This window comes from Chelonia mydas, chromosome 6 (assembly GCF_015237465.2).
Source record: "Chelonia mydas isolate rCheMyd1 chromosome 6, rCheMyd1.pri.v2, whole genome shotgun sequence".
NCBI classification, from domain to species: Eukaryota; Metazoa; Chordata; order Testudines; family Cheloniidae; genus Chelonia; species Chelonia mydas.
In genome coordinates, this window is record NC_051246.2 from 24,866,343 (window position 1) to 24,886,317 (window position 19,975).

The window sequence follows — 19,975 nt, forward strand, 5'->3', positions numbered from 1 at the left end:
ACATTTAGTAAACCTGATGATTTGGAACTCAGCTGTTTCCTAATATTCTTTCTGTTGTGCAGAAAGCAAAGACATGATGATGGTCTGTTTTGATCAAAAGCCCTTTGAGGCAGAGACTGTCTCTTACTATGTGTACGTACAGCACCTAACACAATGAGGAACTGACCTCAATTTAGAACCTCTATGCATTATTGTAACACTAATAATAAATAAATTCTCTTCCAACCCCTATTCCAGTTTGCTGTAACTTTCACAAACATATTCTTTTGGGGTGACGTTATTCTGCAAAAATCTCTGTCGATTTGCAAGGGTTTTTTGTGTGTGTGTGTGCAAAAGTTTGAAAGCAAAATCATTTCAGATATATTTGAGTTGTGGGGAGAGGAAAGGGGTGAATACTTTCCCTACATGTTCTGAGTAGATATTTTGTGTATGGGTGATGCAAGGCTGAAGCTGAGAATGTCAAACTTTGCTTGTTTGTAGATCATGCTGAGACACAAAAATCAAGCCAAGGTTGAAATAAATCTGCTCAGTTAGTTTTATGAATAATGTCAACAAGTTTGCACATACCCATTAGAAATAGCTTGTTCATTTTTTTCCAAGGAATTTTAAGGATTCAAGGCCAAGATTTTCAAAAATGTCTAGTGATTTCAGGTGCTTTTTTTTTTTTTAATCCAACTTGAAACCTGAAAGGGGCCTAGTTTTCAGAATGGGCTGAGTACCTGCTCTCCAAAAATCAGGCCACTGTGGGCACCCAAAAATTGAGACATCCAAAATCTCTAGTCATTTCTGAGGATTTGGCCCATACTTTTCACTTGACTCTAAGCCTGAGCAGTTCAAATGTTGTGGATGGTGCAGAGTAGAATCCTTAAATTTGGAAGTGATCCAGGGTCAAATTCTGAAGTTCTTATTCAAGTTCACTTCCAGTGAAGTTATATGGGGGTTTTACCTAAATAAGGGACTTCAGATGTGAATCCTGAATGACAGCTGCTGCTAAAATGCTATGTGAGGGCTTAAATTTGCTTACCCTGTTTAGCTTGTGGATTTTCAGTTAAGGATGGCTGGGTTCAGCAGGCATCAAGCTGAATGGCTCCAGACCAAGGAAATTCAGGCTGTACAGGAAAAACTGGCAGGACTTTTAAATTCTCATAGGGAAGATTTCTCTTTCTTTCTTTCTTTCAAAAAGTCAGTGAAACTAAATACAACTCCTTTCTTCCCTCCCTCCCCCCAATTAAAATCCCATCTCCTCCCTGGCCCACTCACCAAAACTCTGGCATTAAGGCTTGATAAATCAACTACTTGGAATCAGAACATTCCCATAGTTTAACTTCCTTTCCCAGTGTCACTTGAAGAGCGTGCAGAACAGTTCCTAAATAAAAAAATCTCCCAGTGCCCTGGCAGGTCCCACAGGGTTTGATCCTGCTTTCATGGAAGTCAACAGCAAGTAGAGTGACCAGATGTCCCGATTTTATAGGGACAGTTCCAATTTTTGGGTCTTTTTCTTATATAGGCTCCTATTACCCCCACCCCCTGTCCCAACTTTTCACATTTGCTGTCTGGTCACCCTAATGGCAAGGCTCCTGTTCATGTCAGCAGGATCAGGATCCAGCCCCGAGATACTCCTGTCTTCCAAACGGTTCTCACGGGAGCCTTGCTCCGTTTGTCCTGCAGGAAGGGATTGAGGATGGGGCCATGATCTTGCTGCTCGGAAACAAAACAGATGCAGCAGAAGGAAAGACCCAGCACGTGCCCAAGATGGAGGGGGAAAGGCTGGCGAAGGTACGGCTCTGTATGCTATTCCCCAATCCAAAGGTTTTGTAGATTTCGCTCTGGTCTGGTTTGCGTGCTCACAGCCATATTTAGGAAATGGGAGGGAACTCTCGCATGCTAACGGCTATTGCAGAGTATGGTCCTGCCCCCACTGGAATCAACAGCCAAGCTCCCCTCGACTTCAGTGGTGCAGGGTGAAGTCCTTAAATGATAATTAAGATGACGATTTTTTCACTGAGGTCATGGAAGTCACGGAATCTGTGACTTCCAGCTACCTCCGTGAATTCAGCCCTGTCGGCCAGGAGCTGCGGGGTCCTCCTGCCGCAGGGTGCTGCGGGCTCCCCGAAGTTCCCAGTCACCATGGGAGGCATGGCTGCAGCTCCTGGTTGCCGCAGGAGCTTCAAAGCTCCTGGCTGCCACGGGTGGTGGGGGTACCCCGGAACTCCAAGCCAGGGGACCCTGGAGCTCAGAGGTTGCACAGGCGGTGGGGGCCCCCAGAGCTCAGAGCGGTCCCTGCAGCTGCCCAACCTCTGCAGGTGGTGTGGGGACCCCACAACTGGGCTCCCCATTTTGTCACGGATATTTTTAGTAAAATTCAGGGACAGGTCATGGGCTTCCGTGAATTTTTCTTCATTGCCCGTGATCTGTTTGTGACTTTTACTAAAAAGATCCGTGACAAAATCTTAGCCTTAATGATAATATAAAGTGGCCAGCTTGTGATGGACCCTGGCTCTGGAGGGACTTCAGGTCTCTTTGTGCTTGGGCTCGGTGCATCCTTAAAATGACTTTGACTCCTCAGGGTGAGGGTGCAGCCCACAACATTCCTTTGAAATAGTGGCCATTTAACCAGGGATCTAGCAAGTCTGCCAGTCCAGGCTCCACGCTCTTGGCATACCCTAGTTTTGCTAGGAATGCCCTGGTTGATTATGAAATGGGAATTTATTTTCCTCGTTTCAATGCCTAGTGGTCCCTGCCTCCCCTTAGCCGAAAAGACTCCTGCACTGGGGCCTTTCTGCATTGAATCGTATAGTGGCGCATGAGGTGTGCTCCAAATTGCACCCGACCAGGATCTTGACTCTCCTATGTTCTGCTGCATGGCAGCACACACCGGCCAGTGAGGGGGCATTTCCCCCGGTCCTTCCAGCTGCTAAAAGACCCAACCCAGTGCTCCCCTTGGCTGCTAGAGCTTTGACACCCTCTTGACACCAGGGCCTCCAGCTGCTGAAAAAGAACGTGTCTGTACCACTCACGGGATGACACTCTGTGATGCCAGTATTACTGGGGGCATGTACGCAGCATTCTGTGAAACCCCAGAGGGTTCTGGAGCGGAATCGCGTTACATTGTGTGTGGGGACATGGACGATAATCCGTTGTAAGTGCTGGAGATGGGGAAGGATCATTTGTGTGTGTGTGAGTGTGAGAGGGAGAGAGACTAGGTGGGGTGGGGGGTTGAGAGCGGCAGAAGTTATCTTCTGACTCTCCCTTCCAGCAGGAATACAAGGCTGTCTTCTATGAGTGCAGCGCTATGACTGGCTATAACATCCTGGAGCCCATGCGGCATATGGCAAGGTGAGTGGAGCGGAACAGCATCACCCTTGGATCTTTTTCAGCCAGGGCCAAGCTGCTACAACCTCTCTCAGGTACAGGCAAGGAGAAGGGGTGTTCATCTGAGATAGCACTTGGTCCCAGATGAGAACTTGGATTAGCGCATTGTTTTTGGTGACTCAACAGGCTGAGGGGTCAACATGCCAGGGGAGTGGTTGTTGTCTTCCCCTGTGTTTGGAAAGCATCTTGTGTGGACACTGTCACAACCTAAGGAAAGATCAGAGCTTGTCAAAATGTGTGATCCACTTTTGTTTTGTTTGTTTTTTGTGGCCAAAAAAGACCTTTTAAAAAAATTCCCCAAATTAAATTTCTGGGTTTTTCTATGAAAACTGGACAATTTTCATTGTCAGGTTTTATTTTTTTTCAGTTTTTCCTTTCTCCCTTTCTTCTACTTTTTTTCATATTTCTTTTTTAGTGGCAAAATGGGAAAAGGGCAGGGAAACAAAAAATGTCAAATCTGAAAAATTTTCGTTTTTAAATTGCTTCAAAAAGTTCACGGGCATTTTTTTGGGAAACAAAGAAAAATAATTTCTCTTTGAAAGCTTTGAAATGCAAAAGTCTTTTTACAATTTTTGACCCACTTTAGTAGTTAACGGTTTATTAAGCAGGAAGTCCTGCTGGGTTTCTAATGTAGTGTAATAATAATACCACCTAGCTCTTATACATCTTTTCATCAGTAGAGCTCAAAGTGCTTTACAAAGGATCCAGCATTCCCATTTTACAGATGGGAAAACTGAGGCACATGACTTGTCCGAGGTCACCCAGCAGACCAGTGGCAGAGCCAGGAATAGATCCAACATCTTTTGAGTCGTCGGCCAGTGCCCCACCCACTATGACACACTGTCTCCTCTAGTAGATGCTACTTCCTCCTCTGCATCCATTTGGAATTTCTCACCAATATTGTCTGTCTGTCTGTCTTTTATGTAGCCCAACTCCAACAGAAGCTCAGCTCTCACTATTTCCCTTCACTCTTCAACATCTAGTTTATTCTTGCCTGATGGGGACCACAGGGCATGAATGACTTGGCAAGAAGCAGGCAGATTCAGGCCGCTGTGTTCTTGAACTGCTAATCTGTTGATCATTCCAGGCTGCTGACAGCTCAAGAGGACAAGCAGAAAGAAAGTGCCCTGCACCTGGAAGATTACCACAAGAGGAAGGGATGCTGCATGTGATGGAGCAAAGAGCAGCTCTCCGGAGCATGTGGGGGCTGCACATGGCTGGCTAAGCAGGTTGCCTCCCAGCTAGCTGAGAACTGATGTTGTTATCAGCTCCACAGGGACTCAAGGAAGGTGCAAGCTTGTCCCAAGAGGGAACATCCAGACGTTAAAACAAAACAAAACTTATGTGCAACAAAATAATTCTAATCTCCCTCCGCCCCTATGCTCTCCTACAGCTCCAGCATCCCCCTCACCCCACCCCCCAACTCCAGGGACATACTGCTTGAGCCGTTACATGGGCCGCACAGAAATTGCTTCTCCTCTTTGCTTGTTCCTTTTGTGTCTCACCCCCAATGGGAAACAAACACAGGAGAACAGAGGGCGCCCCTAACACTCCGTTTTAAATCCACTAAAGCAATGTCCAATTCTGTAATAAAGAGACGATTATTTTAAACTTGGAAATAGCACTGGGAGTGTTGGTGGGTCTTAAAGGTGATGTTTGCTTGGCCTTTGGGAGCGGACTGACTAATCAGAGTTACTCAGCTATGTGACCTGCGTGGCTCTTTGTCTCCTTCTAGTGGCTGCTCCACTGAGTCTCCTAGCAATGAGCCTTAAAGGAGGTAGTCCTTTAGTTCAGTGGTTTTCAAACTTTTTTTCTGGCAACCCAGTTGAAGAAAATTGTTGATGCCCACGACCCAGTGGAGCTGGGGATGAGGGGTTTGGGATGTGGGAGGGGGCTCTGGGCTGGGGCAGGGGGTTGGGGTGCAGAAGGGGGTCAGGGCTCTGGGGTGGAGCTGGGGATGAGGGGTTTGGGGTGCAGGAAGAGGCTCTGGGTTTGGGGGGGGCTCAGGGCTGGGGCAGGGGATTGGGGCACGGGGTTGGGGCACAGGCTTCTCTCGGGTGGCTCCCGGTCAGTGGTGGTGCTAAGGCAGGCTTCCTGCCTCTCCTGGGACAGTGGACTGCACTGCATCCTGAAAGCAGCCAGCAGCAGGCCCAGCTCCTAGGCCGGGGGGCACAAGCGGCTCCGTGCGGCTCCCACCCACAGGCTAATGGGAGTGTGGAACTGGTGCTCGGGGTGGGGTCAGCGCATGGAGCCCCGTGGGCCCCCCCCCGGCCTGGGAGCTGGACCTGCTGCTGGCCGCTTCCGGGGCGCAGTGCAGTGTCAGAACAGGTAGGAACTAGCCTGCTTTAGCCGGGCAGCACCGCCGACGGGACTTTTAACGGCCCGATCAGCAGTGCTGATCAGAGCCGCCATGACCCAATGCCTGGCATTCTGCGGCCCACTACTGGGTCGCGACCCACAGTTTGAAACCCACTGCTCTAGTTCAAGTAGTGAATGCTTATAGTTCTGAAGGTCCCTCGTAGCATTTTGATCTAAGGTTATAACAAAACCCGTTTCCTGCTTTCTAGGTAGGAACATGGACGTGTCATGGCCCTAATGCTTGTTGTCAATCCTTCAACTGCAGCCAGCTGAGACGGTAACGCTGGAGCAGGTTGACACTAGCTTTCTCCTTTGCTCAAGGTGCGAGGATTCTGCCTGCGGGTGCAGTTTGGAGGCTAGCACAAACCTGCCCAATCTCAAGCCGCTGACCTCTGGGGGAATTCTGGCTGGGGCTGCAGCTAGCCTGGGACTTTGAGGGTTGGATCTAGCTCCCGTTGACACCAAGCTACCAAACCCCAGTGGGTTAGGGCCTGTGACAAATGCAGAGAGCTCTGCAGCCCTTTTGTGCCTGAGGATATGTTGCCGCTGTCCCGGGGAGACGCCTGTCTGTCCCTTGCTGGGGGCAGCTCCCGAATAGCTCAGGAGGGGGGTCACCTCCTGACTAGCTCTAGTTGTTATCCCTATAGAGCACACACCTGGCACTAAGACCCTTGTCCCCTGCTTCAGGTATCAGTGAAGCAGGAGCCGCAAGCAAACAAGAGGCTTGCTGTGTTGCAGTTGTGTCAAAAGCCGCCATTGACACATTTTGCTTCCACAGGCTAATCAAAGGATCGGGCGCTTGCGTGTTCCTGTATTTCCAAGTCATGAATGGCTTCAGTGGGAAGGGTGGGATCTCACAGGTGTAGCTCAGTGTCGTACAGCGAAGGGATGAAACAACGGGGAACGTTTTCAAGAGCGCTTTGACGGTGGCCCCATTTTACAAGAGACTTAGGAGCATAAGCCCGCTTTCCATTCAATGAGACTTAGGCGCCTAAGTGCCTCAGGTCTGCGCTGCACACTGGTTTTGTATCACAGTAACTGCATTGGTTGGGGCGGGGAGGAGGGGAGCTCATTATTAGTACACACAAACCAGTATAACTCCTGGTATGGTCCCAATTACGCTGGGATAAAGGTGCTTATACCACTACAGCCGTTCCCCTTCCTTTACACGACTAAGTCCTGCTGGTTTAAAACCTTTATCCTGGTATAACTGCGGCCACGCTATGGGGGTGGGTTGTACCACCTTAAGCACTAAAACGGCGCAGCGTGTGTGTGTGTGGACAAGGACCAAGTCACTTTTGAGAATGGCTCTCAGGCTCCTAAATCACTTTTGGAAAATTGACCAAACATGGCTAAATCCAGAACTCAGCCTGCCCCCGGCGGTACAGAACCATAATACATTATGTGCCCCCAAAGTTACAGCCTGTGGTTGTAATGTCTGTCACAACCACATCTTTTAAATGTGATGTATAACAACAACAAGCCAAATCAGGGCAAGCTAGTCCACCCCACTTTGTAGGGTGCCACAGAAGTTTTGAACTCACCCTTTGTCTTTTATGTTTCCATCTGAGTTTTACTAGTGCATCCTGCCATGTTCTTAAAGTCACATCAGGGATACCAAGAGAAATGCACTGAAATAAAAACCACAACTTTAGGAGGCCATTCCTCTTCCCCTAGGATACCCTGCTTAGCCAAAAATTTCATATTTATTCTGTTCCTTCAAAATCTTTAATTATTTTGTTCCACATTGGAGGGTAATTTGCCTTTAAAAGCTTTTCATGTGTCACCACAGTAGTGTTTCTTAAATATTGTAAAGATTCCCTTTACCCATTGAAATGTGTGCAGCTGACATACATTTGACCCTTTTGGGAATATTAAGTCCAAAAATTTCAGATGTATCATAGTTTATTTTGAAGCCTGATACCTGATCTTTGTTTTGTTTCCCCTCAACAACCTACTTCGATTTAGCTCTATGCAGTCAGGCAGAATAATATTAAACAGGTAAACTGGGGTGTAGATGATATTCATAAACAATAATGCAGATGTCTCCCTCAATCTCTACAAGGCACATCCTGCCAGGCCCGTGGTACACAATAAAGGGTGGATTGGCTGCCATTAAAAGTGTGTCACTGAGAAACCACAAGGCAGAACAGTGCTAAGGAAAATACTCTGGAAGAGGGGCGAAGGAGGGTCCTCCATTATGCTGTTATTATGGTGCCATTGGAAAGACTCCCACTGGCTTTGTTAGGCTTTGGATCAGGCTCTAATTTCTCAAAGGAAATCCAGCCTTGATTTGCCAAGAATGTAGCTCACTAATTCCGTATGAGAAAATGACTTTTCTTATCCATCAGCCCCAGTGGCAATGTTAGATTTCCGCTTTTTAATTAGCCTAATGAAGCTTTTGTATTTGTTGTGTGCTCTGAAGGCTGTTTACAGCCTGTAGAGCTGTTGCTCAGAGAATCGTAGCTTGCCCTTGTGCTGCTAACACTCATTGTTTTGTGACCGTTCTTTGCTGCTGTTAAATAACACAAACTAATCGCACTTCAGGCCTATCCTTCTGTTTCCTCTCTTCCTGCCTTACCCTTCCCTTTCCTGGAGATGTGGGAACTGCCCATCCTGAATTATTAGCAGCTCTGAAAAAAATCTTACCAAGCAGTAGAAGATCCTGGTCTTATGTCTTGGTTGTTGTGACATTTTAAAACTTAGTTGGTGTGTGTAGTGAGTCTTTTCAGTTGTGAAACTTACTTATATAGTGAAACGTGCTATTAGCACACTTTGGGCCTGGACCCTGCTCTAGGGGATGGAGAGAAAGGGGGTTCTAGTCAGATATCATTCATGTCTGATCTAATTTCTCAAATGTTTGTTTCAGAGTAGCAGCCGTGTTAGTCTGTATTTGCAAAAAGAAAAGGAGGACTTGTGGCACCTTAGAGACTAACAAATTTATTTGAGCATAAGCTTTCGAGCTGTAGCTCACGAAAGCTTATGCTCAAATAAATTGGTTAGTCTCTAAGGTGCCACAAGTTCTCCTTTTCTTTTTTCAAATGTTTGTGTGGTGGACTCTTCCCTTCCTCTTCCGGACTGCTCCGACCCATCTCCCCTCCCACTCCCATTCATAAGCCTGTAGCATCTCTGGAGTGACCATTGCAGTGGCTGATGTAGAAAAAGCAAGGTAAGGAAAGTGTTTTTTAGCTGCTTTTAGTGCAAGGTAGCAGCTGGAAACAAGGCTGAACCCAGCACCATGTGACCAGTCTGTTCTCTGCAGATCACCAGCAAGTGTTCCTGTTTAGGGACCACACATCTAAGAGTGAAGCTCCAGCTGCAAGGGACCTTTCTGAACAAACTTAAAGGCTCCCTTACCAGGAGGCCAACCAAATTTCCCCTTCTATAAACTTTAAAAATAAATAAATGCCTCAGCCCTAATATTTGGTTGGCCTGATAGCTTCCTTGCTAATGGCCTGATCCCTCCCACGCCACGGCAATGACTCAGGCTTCTGTGGCGACTGCTGGTGATCAGAACTCCCCAGGAACGTCCTGGGTTGGGAATGCCTTCTGAGTCACCTACAACACAGCCGCAGAACAGGCTTTCCCTAGAAACAGCTCTCTGCATTTGGATTCTGGAAGGAATGAGAACATTTATCACTAAGGAAATGGAAGCTGTGACTTGAGGGAGTAGCCAAACATCTAAGTCTGCTGGAAAAACAACGAGGAGTCCGGTGACACCTTAAAGACTAACAGATTTATTTGGGCATTACAGATACAGGCATAAATATACTGGCACATGAAGAGAAGGGAGTTACCTTACAGGTGGAGAACCAGTGTTGACAAGGCCAACTCAGTCAGGGTGGATGTGGTTCACCCTGGGTACCTCCCTTCTCTTTATGTGCCAGTTTATTTATGCCTGTATCTGTAATTTTCACTCCATGCATCTGAAGAAGTGGGTTTTTTACCCACAAAAGCTTATGCCCAAATAAATCTGTTAGTCTTTAAGGTGCCACCGGACTCATTGTTTTTGTGGATACAGACTAACACGGCTACCCCTCTTAGTCTGCTGGGTATTTTCCTCACCTCACTGCTAATGGGATTCATGCTGTTTACTGAATACACTGGAACTTGGGTGCAGTGGCACTTTGATAGGCCAGGTGTCCCAGCTGATGCAGTGAGCCAGAGACTAGTGGTGCAGTGACCACTAGGGTAGCAGCTACTCTGTGCTCAGTAATAGCAGTCCTGGGGCTCTCTCTTCTTCTTCAAAAAGCATCTAATAGCCTTAACTGCCTCCCCGATGACCTCCAACAAGGAAGGTCTCCTCCAATAGGCACCTGTAACCATGTAGTACCCCCTTGTGTGGCACTGTATAATGATCCATGGCCTCATACACAAAAACAGCAGTCAGGTTCATTAGCTGACCCATAAAGCTAAGTGGCTTTGTGTGTGTGGGGAGGAAGGGGGGAGGCTAGAAACCATGAGCACATGGTCAAAGCCCCTTACCTGAGCTGCAGGAGAAGCTCCCTTAGCTGCTGTCGGTAATGAGACTCGGAGATGCCTTTTTGATCAGCAGGTGGTACGTGATACAGTTACAGGCTGATCAAAACTTGAGGAACTCTTTTCTGTCTCATCCAGCACAGAGCATATATTGCAGTATATTGCAACTGCAGTGTGAGCCTGTGCCATGGGGCAGGATCTGAACCCGGGCCATTCGCATTCACTACCAGTGGAAAAGAGCACGTCGCAGCTTTGCTAGCGGATAATGAACTTAACACCTCTTGTGCTCTTTGTACAGAATCAACAACGTAGAACAGAGCTGAACACAGACTGCATGTACAAAAACATGGGCTAACACATTTACTACTTACAATATAACATTGTTACGAGAGGGATCACCACCTGATGCTGTTACACAGGGTCTTACAAGTTCTTTTTCCTTTTGCGGAAGCAGCGTACGGGCTTGGTGGAAATGCTGCATTGTCGGTAGCTTGGTGAAGTCAGTTCTTTGGGAGAGCTGTTGCAAACAGCAGGGGCAATTTCTCACAGCCTTAATCTCTCTAGTGAGAGTTAATGTTGGGGTAAGTTGCTTGCAAGGAACTGGGCCTTGGTGTTTAGGTTAGGAGTTCTGAACGAGGGGTGTGCTTGGGTGTTGTTTGTGACCACCTCTGTTCCAGGACTAGTGTATGGATAAATAAAACAAGTTACAATAAGAAATATGCAGATTCTGTGTCGCCGATTTCTCCTGCAATAGGAAGCCAAACTGCAGGATCCTAACGCCTGCCACCAACTGGAAGAAGGGTGACAATACATGATGTATTGAAACTATTTATACAACTGTATATTGGTTATTCCTCTAGCTGTGAGGGCCAGGATAGTTCTACACTCCTAACTATAATAACCAGGACTTTCACTGGTATTGTAAATGAGCTATAACCAGCCAGAAATGTAACCATTGTCGCTATCCTGCACCCCAGCTGCTTGAGGGTTATAGCAGAGATCGAGCCCAAGTTCTCCTGATCGCCCCTCATAGAACAAGACCCTCCCACTAGAGTTAAGAGAAGCTCCATTACCTGTAACCAATAACAAGCTTCTAACACTCAGACAAGTGGTTCCATTTCCATCCAGTAAATAGCAGTGGCGAACTAGTGTGTAAATTACCAGGTGGAAGGGGTCAATGCCTAAGAGGCCGTAAACTTATCTGTCCCATACTATATGTAGGTACATAGAGCCCCCAAGCTCTGTTGAGGCCTCTAGTGTAATACTAAATAATAAGAGGCGGGTTAGTGACAAATTTAGTTTGGGGAACGTTTTCAAAGAGAGCGTCCTTTTTCTTAGGTGTAGAAGAGAATGTTAGGTACGAGAGCGGTGGGCTCGGTGCTGGAGACGGTCTCAAAGGCTCCTGACAATGCCAGCCCTTTGAGTCTGGGCTCATCTTGTTTCCAGGTGAAGTGAGAAAACCCCATATCGTTAGACTGGAGAGTTTGCCTCTGACTCTCATGTGGCTCTTGCTGTATTTCAGCTAGAATCCCAAGCAGCTAAAGTATGGGGGGGAGAGGGAAAACACAGACGTTCCTCAGCCCAGTGCTATTTCCCAGAGATTTACCAGCTGTATTTTGCCCTCATGTTGTGGTCCCTAGAGGGGAGAGGTGTTGTATAGAAGGCTAACGCCATGCGGCTGGGCTATGACAGCCTGGTGTATAAGGGGGTGAACACACAATTCTGCCATTACAAGCAAACTGCACTTTTCCAGCTGCCAGTGAGGGACCGAGCAACTCTATGGCCTCTCCCTGAAGCACAAAAGCCGACAGTGGGGGGGAGGGCGGGAGAAAACCTGGATTTGTGCTGGAAATGGCCCACCTTGATTATCATACACATTGTAAGGAGAGTGATCACTTTACATAAGCTATTACCAGCAGGAGAGTGGGGTGGGGGGAGAGAAAACCTTTTGTAGTGATAAACACCCATTTTTTCATGATTTCTGTGTATAAAAACATCTTCTGTATTTTCCACAGTATGCATCTGATGAAGTGAGCTGTAGCTCACGAAAGCTTATGCTCAGATAAATTGGTTAGTCTCTAAGGTGCCACAAGTACTCCTGTTCTTTTTGCAAATACAGATTAACATGGCTGTTACTCTGAAATCTGACAGTGACAGAGGGACTTAGGGACCCCTGTCTCAGCCGCCATTTTACTGTTAGTTTCCTGGCAGCGTCCCCAGATGCTGAAAACCTGCACAGCTCTATTGACTTCAATGGAGTTACACCACCATACACTGAGGGTCTGGTCCTCTGTTAGCTGAGATGTAAATCTGCGGTCTTGAGCACACATGCTCTTGAAAGCTCCCATGGTTTGAATGCCTTTTGGGATCTGAGATCACTGTTATAGGCTAATAGACACAAATACCACTCTATATATTTTCTGGCCCTAGGTTATGAAGAACCCTGTACAAAGTCCTCAGGCAGACCTCTGTAACCTGCAAAGCATACAGGCAAACCTCTAACCATATCAGTACAAAGGCGCCTAGACCCTTAAAATTTGGCTGCCCTAGGTAATTGCCTGTGTGATACAGAGCAGCCAAATTTTAAGGTTTGCCTGTATGCTATGCAGGTTACATTCTCTGGAATGGAAGCTGAGAAGTTTGCAACTGGTGCAGTGATACAACCAGGTGGCTTTGACAACGGGTGAAGGGCTTGGCTCAGGACACTTATCTCTGAGGCAGTACAGGAATGTTGGGTCCCGCACATTCATCTTTAAAGGTTAGAAGTCATGGTTTGGATCATTAGGAGGGGCAGACCCTATTGTGGTGTTAACAGAGCCAGACCCCCAGAAGTGTGGAGCAATTTATTGCTTCATGCATGGCACGTGGTTGCGTGCCACCCTTGGGTCTAGTTTTAATAATATTTTAAAAATCCCATGCATTCTTTTGACAAGAGTAAGACGTGTTTTTCATAGTGCCCTGGCCAAATTCCAGCTTGGTTATTTACATTGTGTACCACGCAGAAATTTCATCTGTTATTCAAATGGAGACGTTATTACTCACTTCCATTTCTAGTGCAGGAAATGTGTTAATGGGTCTTTATCACATCCTAGCATTCAACACAGCCAGGCAACATTGTCATGTCAGACATTGTGAGGTGGCACTGGGGCTCTATGAGGCTGCATAGGCGGTGTAAGTACTAGGGAGTGTTTCACACTGTGTATGCAAATACAGCTGGTTGGAAAATGGATTCTTTCTCTGCAGAATTTCAGCTTTTGTGGTGGGGGGGAAACAACAAAAAATCCCACCCCATACCTGTTGAAAACTGTAATCTTTTTTTGTTTTTTTGCTGAAATTCTAAAATTTGGAGGGAAATAGACACTTTACACAAAATCTCTAGTTTCACCCAAAACCCAGATTTTCATCAATGACATTTCAATGGAAGATTTTCTACCAGGCCAATTTGCAAGCTGTTACTGGAAGCTGCAGCACAAATGAATGAAAAAGGGGATGACTCCAATTTTGAGTGACACAAATGGGGATCTCTGCCCAGAGCTGTTCCACCATCAAACTGACTGCATTTTCCTGGTAGGGGAGTGACCCATGCGCACAACCTATAAGGCATTTTAGGATCATAACACTAAAAACCCTTTCTCCTTCAGGCTGGGAAATATATGTTGTCTCTTCTAAGAGTGCAGTTACGTACACAAGTACAGGCAGAGAAGCATGAGGAGAAAATACAGTAGCTCCAATGAATAGACAAGGTCACACAAAGTTTTGTACTTTGGCAAGAAGAATTCAAGTGTGTTCGGCTTCTTCCAGTTTAATAACCTGATGATTAAAAAAAGAGGATTATCCTGACAGCGTCTGTTTGAGAAACCAAACCAGAGGTTAAGAAAAGTCCCCAGTTTCTAAATTTAAAACTAGAATTTTCCCATGGGACAAAGATCATCATCCTGAAGGTTTGGGAAATTTTGTTCTCTTCCGCGGATAAAAATGATGCCGGAGAGATGCAGACTAAGCAACCCCATCTTGGGAGTTTGGGAAATGGTGGGGAGTAGAGGGCTGTATTTACTATACTAATGTGAAACAGTGCAAACACTGTCCCACAGACTCTGATTCCCCAATGCCTGCACCTGACACAGTCACGTCCACCTGTGCAAAGCAGGTGTCACAGATTATCATTCTGACATAGCAACATTCTACCTCCCTATCACACTCACTCTGCCCCGGAGGTACGTGAAGTGGAGACTCAGGCCCCATATATACTGAGATTCAGTCCTCTCACTCTGAAGTCAAAATAATTATTTAGAGAGTGCAGTTAGGTGGACATAACTCTTAAAAAATAACCCTGTCCAAAGCAGCTTAAATCTAAGCTCCCATTCTTGCAAATACCTGCATTCATGTGATTAGTCCCTCTGAAGTCAGTGGGACTAGACATGTGTGTAAAGTTATGCATATAGAATCACAGAAATGTAGGACTAGAAGGGACCTCAAGAGGTCACCTAGTCCAGCCCCTTGCTGAGGCAGGACCAAGTAAACCTAGACCATCCCTGACAGTTGTTTGTCTAATCTGTTCTCAAAAACCTCCAGGGACAGGAAGATCACAGCCTCCCTTGGTAACCTGTTCCAGTACTTAACTGTCCATATAGTTAGAAAGCCTTTCCTAATCTCAAACCTAAATCTCCTTTATGGCAGATTAAATTGACTACTTCTTGTCCTACCTTCATGGACATGCAGAACCATTGATCACCGTCCTCTTTGTAACAGCCCTTAACATATTTGAAGACTGTTGTCAGGTCCCCTCTCACTCTTCTTTTCTTAAGACTCACCATGGCCAATTATTTTTAACCTTTTCTCATAGGTCAGGTTTTCTAAACCTTTTATTATTTTTGTTGCTCTCTTCTGGACTCTCTTCAAAAAATCCACATCTTTCTCCAAGCGTGGCCCCCAAAACTTGATGCAATGCTGCAGCTGAGGTCTCAACTGTGCTGAGTAGAGCAGGACAATTACCTGCTATGTCTTAGATACAAAACTCCCATTAGCCTTCCTTTTCATGGCATCACATTGTTGGCTCATATTCAATTTGTGATCCGCTGTAACCCCCAGATTCTTTTTGGCAGTACTACCACCCAGCCAGTTATTCCCCATTTTTTATTTGTGCATTTGGTTTGTCCTTTCTAGGTATAGTACTTTGCACTTGTCTTTATTGAATTTCATCTTGTTGATTTCAGGACAATTATCCAATTTGCCACGGTCATTTTGAACTCTAATCCTGTCCTCCAAAGTTCTTGCAATGCCTCCCATCTTGGCGTTATCTGCATGTTTTATAAGCGTACTCTCCAACCCATTATCCAAGTCACTAGCAAACATATTGAATAGTACCACACGCAGGACAGACCCCTGCAAGACCCCACTCGATACAGTCTCACAGTTTTGACAGCAAACCACTGACAACTTCTTCTTTCCTAATCAGCAAATTGACCAGCTCAGTCTGCGATTTTTAATGTTTTCCTCTACTTACCATCTCCCTTTACCTCTCCTAGAGTTGTGGGGGATGAATGGATAGTCAGTAATCCAGGTGCTGGCTTTAGAAGTAAGTATTATGGAAGTGGTGCTAATGAGGCTCTTTACTGGTGAGAAAGTTAAAAAGGACCAGCTGCAGGCTACTACTTGAAATATTTGTTGGCTCAGAAACAGGCTGCTAGGAGGAAATGGTGTGAAAACCTTAGAGGTGATATATTGGCTTATTCTTTTCTTTTGGGGCAGAGGATTTCTGCCCTGGGGTAGTATGATGTTAGGAGGGATTTAATAAGCAACAGGAAAGACATAAAGAAAAGGATTTGTAAGGGGGAAAGCGACTGCTGTGGATTGCTATAATATTCTTTGTTGCCAAAGGGGGCAGGCAAAGCATTCTTCTTTAAACTTTGACTTGGGATATGGCTGTCTCTCTCTAGCATGAGTTTAGGCTGTTAGCGTAAGTCTCCTGGGTCAGACAGAACTTCACCTCGACACTAGTGAACCAGTGTAAGTGTGGTATGTGTAATGGTGAGTCTGTATGGTGGCTGGAGAGGTGGTACTATGCACTTGCTAACTGACCAGCTATCTTGCACTGAGTCTGCATTTCAGACTTATGCTCTTATGTTGAGTGCCTAAATAAGTGGCTTGGCTCTGTCTGTCTGTCTACCTTCAATTAATTCTCTTTAGACCCAGTGAGCTCTGTATAGGCAATGCCTCTAATAGCCTGTAATTCTCAGCTCTGCTTATGAGTGCTCAGAGTGAGGTGCTCAAATCCATACAAAACTGAAATTTTCACCTTGGTTCACAGTGAGTATGCTCCCTGGCTTAACATAGGCCTTCACAGGGGTCCCCCTGTCAAACACAGAAATTGTTACCCATCTTTATCCTATAACTAGTTCCCCACGTACTAGGGGTCTCTCTGTCACTACAGCAGATGTCATATCAGCAAGGCCCTGGGGGCTTTCAAATTCCAAGGTGTAGGGTGAGACCATGGTTTTTAATATTAGTCTCATGGTGCCCCCTCCAACAGGTGTTAAGCTGATTAGTGGCTCCTAATGTCTGCCTCTGGCAAAGTGAGAGCCCCAAACATAGGTCTGGAGCTCTGCTCCAAGGCAGTGTAAAGAGAGTGGCACCCCCGGGTGTCACAAATGAGCCTTGGTGTGGTTCCACCTTGCTCATTGCTGGGTGCAGCAGCTGAAACCCCTGAAGCATCTGCCCCTCTTCCATAGCAAAATTAGGCTACTGATAAAGAGAGACCACGGGGCAGGGGTACCTCTTCTCAGGCCATCTGCTGTAATGGAAAAGCCCCCCCTACCCCAGATGGGTCAGCAAAAAGCACTGGAAGGCCCAGTCTACAACTTGCCAAGAGCTGTGTGTCTGAAATAGCCTTAAATATGGCTTGTCTGGCTAATATGGATATGGGATGGGGAGGGATGTAGGCTCTTGACTCATGGGGGAAGGAGGAAAAACAGATAAAATCTACAGGAAGAGCCTAACCCCTCAGCTTTCTGAGCAGACTCTTCCACCCCTGTGGCTTTGCTATCCCTGCTGATAGCCTGTTTGCTCAGCCACATGGGAAACTGTCCCCAGCAAAGGGGAAGGCCTTCAAAGTATGAACGTCACAACCTAGCTGGGCTCCTCTACAGGACAGTGGTGCGGTAGGTGTTCAGAGAAGCTGTGAAAAAGAAGGGTGGGGGCAGATTAAACTAGTTCTCCTCTGCAAAGGGCACAGACCAGAGGAGCAATATCTGTTCCTTCACATACTGGACCAATAGCTGGCACCCAGCCTCGGACACCAAAACTTCTCTAATGCAAGTTACTGCCCAGGACGCTTACCCTTTAACTTCCTGTGCTGTTGACCTAGGCTCTCATTTATTGCACAGGCTACAACAAGTTGTGACCAACATGGTGTACAACATTTTTCCAGCTTCCAAGGTGAAGAGCAATTGTAACTGTGCTGCTACATTGTCCTTGGCTACCCCTTTCACCATGTTTAGAGTGTTGGAATGCTGGTTTGTTCCTACTGGGGCTTCTATCTAGCTTAACACACGTGCTCGCAAGTCTCCTGGCCAGTGCAGCTGTGGGTGATGGTTCCCTCTTTCTTGTAGCCTAGTGACAGAATGTCTGGACGTGGCAAGAGGAAGGCAAAGCCCTGGTCTTCAAGATCGCAGTCAAAGAGGGCTGGTTTGCAATTCCCTGTGAGCCGTGTCCACCGGTACCTGAAGAAGGGGCACTATGCCGTGAGAATAAGCCCCAGTGCTGCAGTCTACCTGGCCTCTGTGCTACAGTACCTGAGTGCCGAAGTGCTGGAAGCAGCAGGGTACGTGACCCAGGCAAAGGGCTACCACCGCATCATGCCAAGGCACATCCTGCTGGGCATTAAGTGTGACGACGAACTGCATAAACTCTTCAACCATGTGACTATTCCACAAGGAGGTGTCCCGCCCAGAATTGAGAAGCCGCTTCTGATCAAGAAACCCAACAAAAAGTCTGCGAGTAGAAAGAGAGCTTCCCCCTGCTAGCTCCCCTCCAGCTGCAGCTGAGCCTTGCAATGAGGGGTGAGGTCTGGCTCACCGAGACTGGGTTCTGTGCTACAGGCTTCACTTGGTGCACTTGGTTTGTGTATTGCTGCTAAAGAATATTTATTCAGGCTGGTGATTTTGTATACGCTTTTTGGTGTATGAAATACAGGTTTATTAGACTATCTGGCTCTTGTGATTCCTATTTATGCAGTAGATTGTAATAAGGAATCCAGCTCTGGTTTGTATGATTTAGAGAAAAATGGTCTTCTGCACTGGTCTAGTGTCTTAGCCACAGGAGACGTGGTTTTAGGCCTGATTCTGATACAGGCAGAGCAGTCCCTTGGGTATGACAAATTGGGGTGACTGCTCTGGGCCTCCTGCTTTGGGGGGGGCCCCATGGGCCACCAGTGTGATTGCCCAGCACTGGGCGTGCTTGGTCCCGGAAGTGACAAATTATCATTTCTGCCCTGGGTCCCGCACCTCCCTAGGTATGGCCTGGATACCGGCTTCATTGTGTTATCTTGAACGAGTCATTTAGGCCCAGATCCTCAAAGGCATTTAGGCACCTCCCTCCCTTGAGGATCTGGGCCTTAGTTCCTCCCCCATAAAGTAGGGATAATTCTTCCTCTTTTTTTTTGTCTACTTAGATAAGTGCCTTGTACAATGGGGCCCTAAATCTCAATTGCTCCCATAATACAACCACTAATAGGATTTGGAGGAAGGGAGGCCCTTGCAGAACACTGGTATTTCCACAATCCTACAGCAGGGGAGCAGTGAGAAGGGCAGTCCTGATGCAAGGCAGGCAGAGAACAGAAATGCCTTATGTGAGAGGCGTCGTGGTGGTCTTACCTCCGCAACTAATGACATCAATGTGCTACCCCAAACCTAGGGGAGAATGTTCAACTGGCCCAGAACTAGGCAAAACTCCTATGTCACCAGCGTCAAGACTGAACCATGTGGTTACTGCCTCAGGGGAGTCTGGTGTGAGACTAGGTTGTCTCCTCATGGCCTTGTCCTAAGCATGTACAGAGGGTGTATTATCACTACCTGTTCAGTCTGCTGTATTCAAGTATCACGGCTACCTCCAAACAGGACTGGATCTGACCTTACCCAAGTACTGAAATATCTGTGTGCTCCTCTTTCCAGTTGGACCTAGTGTAGCCATTTATTTATTTATTTATTATTTCCCCCACTCTTCCCTTCTCCTTCAATTTCTTCGTTTCATGCTCACTTCTGCTCTGGCCCCAGACACTGACCTCCTCCCACAGTGCTCTCTGCTTTATCTCAACACTCTTTCCCCGCCCTCCTGCTCCTCCTCCTTCTCTCCCCCCTTCCACCTAGCGCTGATCTGAAAGAAGTCGAGGACGGTTCTTTTCTTCCTGTCACATACACAGTAATTCCAATAGGTTGGACAGGAAGGGGACTCTACCTGAATCAGGAAAGGAGGTAAACCTGGCTCCCCCAAGTCAGGGAGAGGACAAGGAACTCTTCCTCAGTTCCCTCCCCGCATCTAAGAGCAGTTCTCCCCCCTTACTTTGACAAGTGCACGTACACTTAAAATCTGCCTCTTCCTTCCCAGTCATCACTTCTTCCTTACATTTTACTACCCCTTTGATCTGTGCATGGAGAAGGCTCCCTCTTTTCTCTCCTGTAGACCACTAAGACCCTAATGTGCAAGGCTGCCACCCCCAGTCACCAAGGGTTGGTCTAGTGTCTGGCTGGCAGCCAGTCTTCCAAATAAATAT

The 19,975-nt window shown here is 46.8% G+C and overlaps 2 protein-coding genes and 1 long non-coding RNA gene across 7 annotated transcripts in view; 2 read left to right on the forward strand and 1 right to left on the reverse strand.

Moving 5' to 3' along the window:
• Positions 1-5,212, forward strand: part of CRACR2B (calcium release activated channel regulator 2B) — a 76,291-nt gene extending 71,079 nt beyond the window's left edge. Inside the window, exons 16-18 of the mRNA XM_043547926.1 lie at positions 1,669-1,776; positions 3,260-3,336; positions 4,460-5,212. Of these exons, the coding sequence (XP_043403861.1) occupies positions 1,669-1,776; positions 3,260-3,336; positions 4,460-4,544 (270 nt within the window). The 3' untranslated portion in view covers positions 4,545-5,212. The remainder of the gene's footprint in view (positions 1-1,668; positions 1,777-3,259; positions 3,337-4,459) is intronic.
• LOC122466111 lies at positions 1,570-15,805 on the reverse strand. The gene is made up of 3 exons (XR_006291380.1): positions 15,713-15,805; positions 7,275-7,361; positions 1,570-3,579 (listed from the first exon to the last, which is right to left on the reverse strand). It is a non-coding gene; the product is annotated as an uncharacterized LOC122466111 (long non-coding RNA).
• On the forward strand, positions 15,692-18,412 carry LOC102930861 (late histone H2A.1-like). 5 transcript variants are annotated; one of them, XM_043547924.1, is made up of 2 exons: positions 15,692-15,784; positions 17,817-18,412. In XM_043547924.1, the coding sequence occupies exon 2, from the start codon at positions 17,829-17,831 to the stop codon at positions 18,228-18,230; it is 402 nt and encodes a 133-aa protein (XP_043403859.1). In that variant the 5' UTR covers positions 15,692-15,784; positions 17,817-17,828; the 3' UTR covers positions 18,231-18,412. The 5 variants fall into 5 exon arrangements, with proteins under 5 accessions (XP_043403859.1, XP_043403857.1, XP_043403856.1 ...); XM_043547922.1 differs by lacking the exon at positions 15,692-15,784 and adding an exon at positions 15,826-15,922; XM_043547921.1 differs by lacking the exon at positions 15,692-15,784 and adding an exon at positions 15,929-16,236.
• Positions 18,413-19,975: the final 1,563 nt, after the last annotated feature.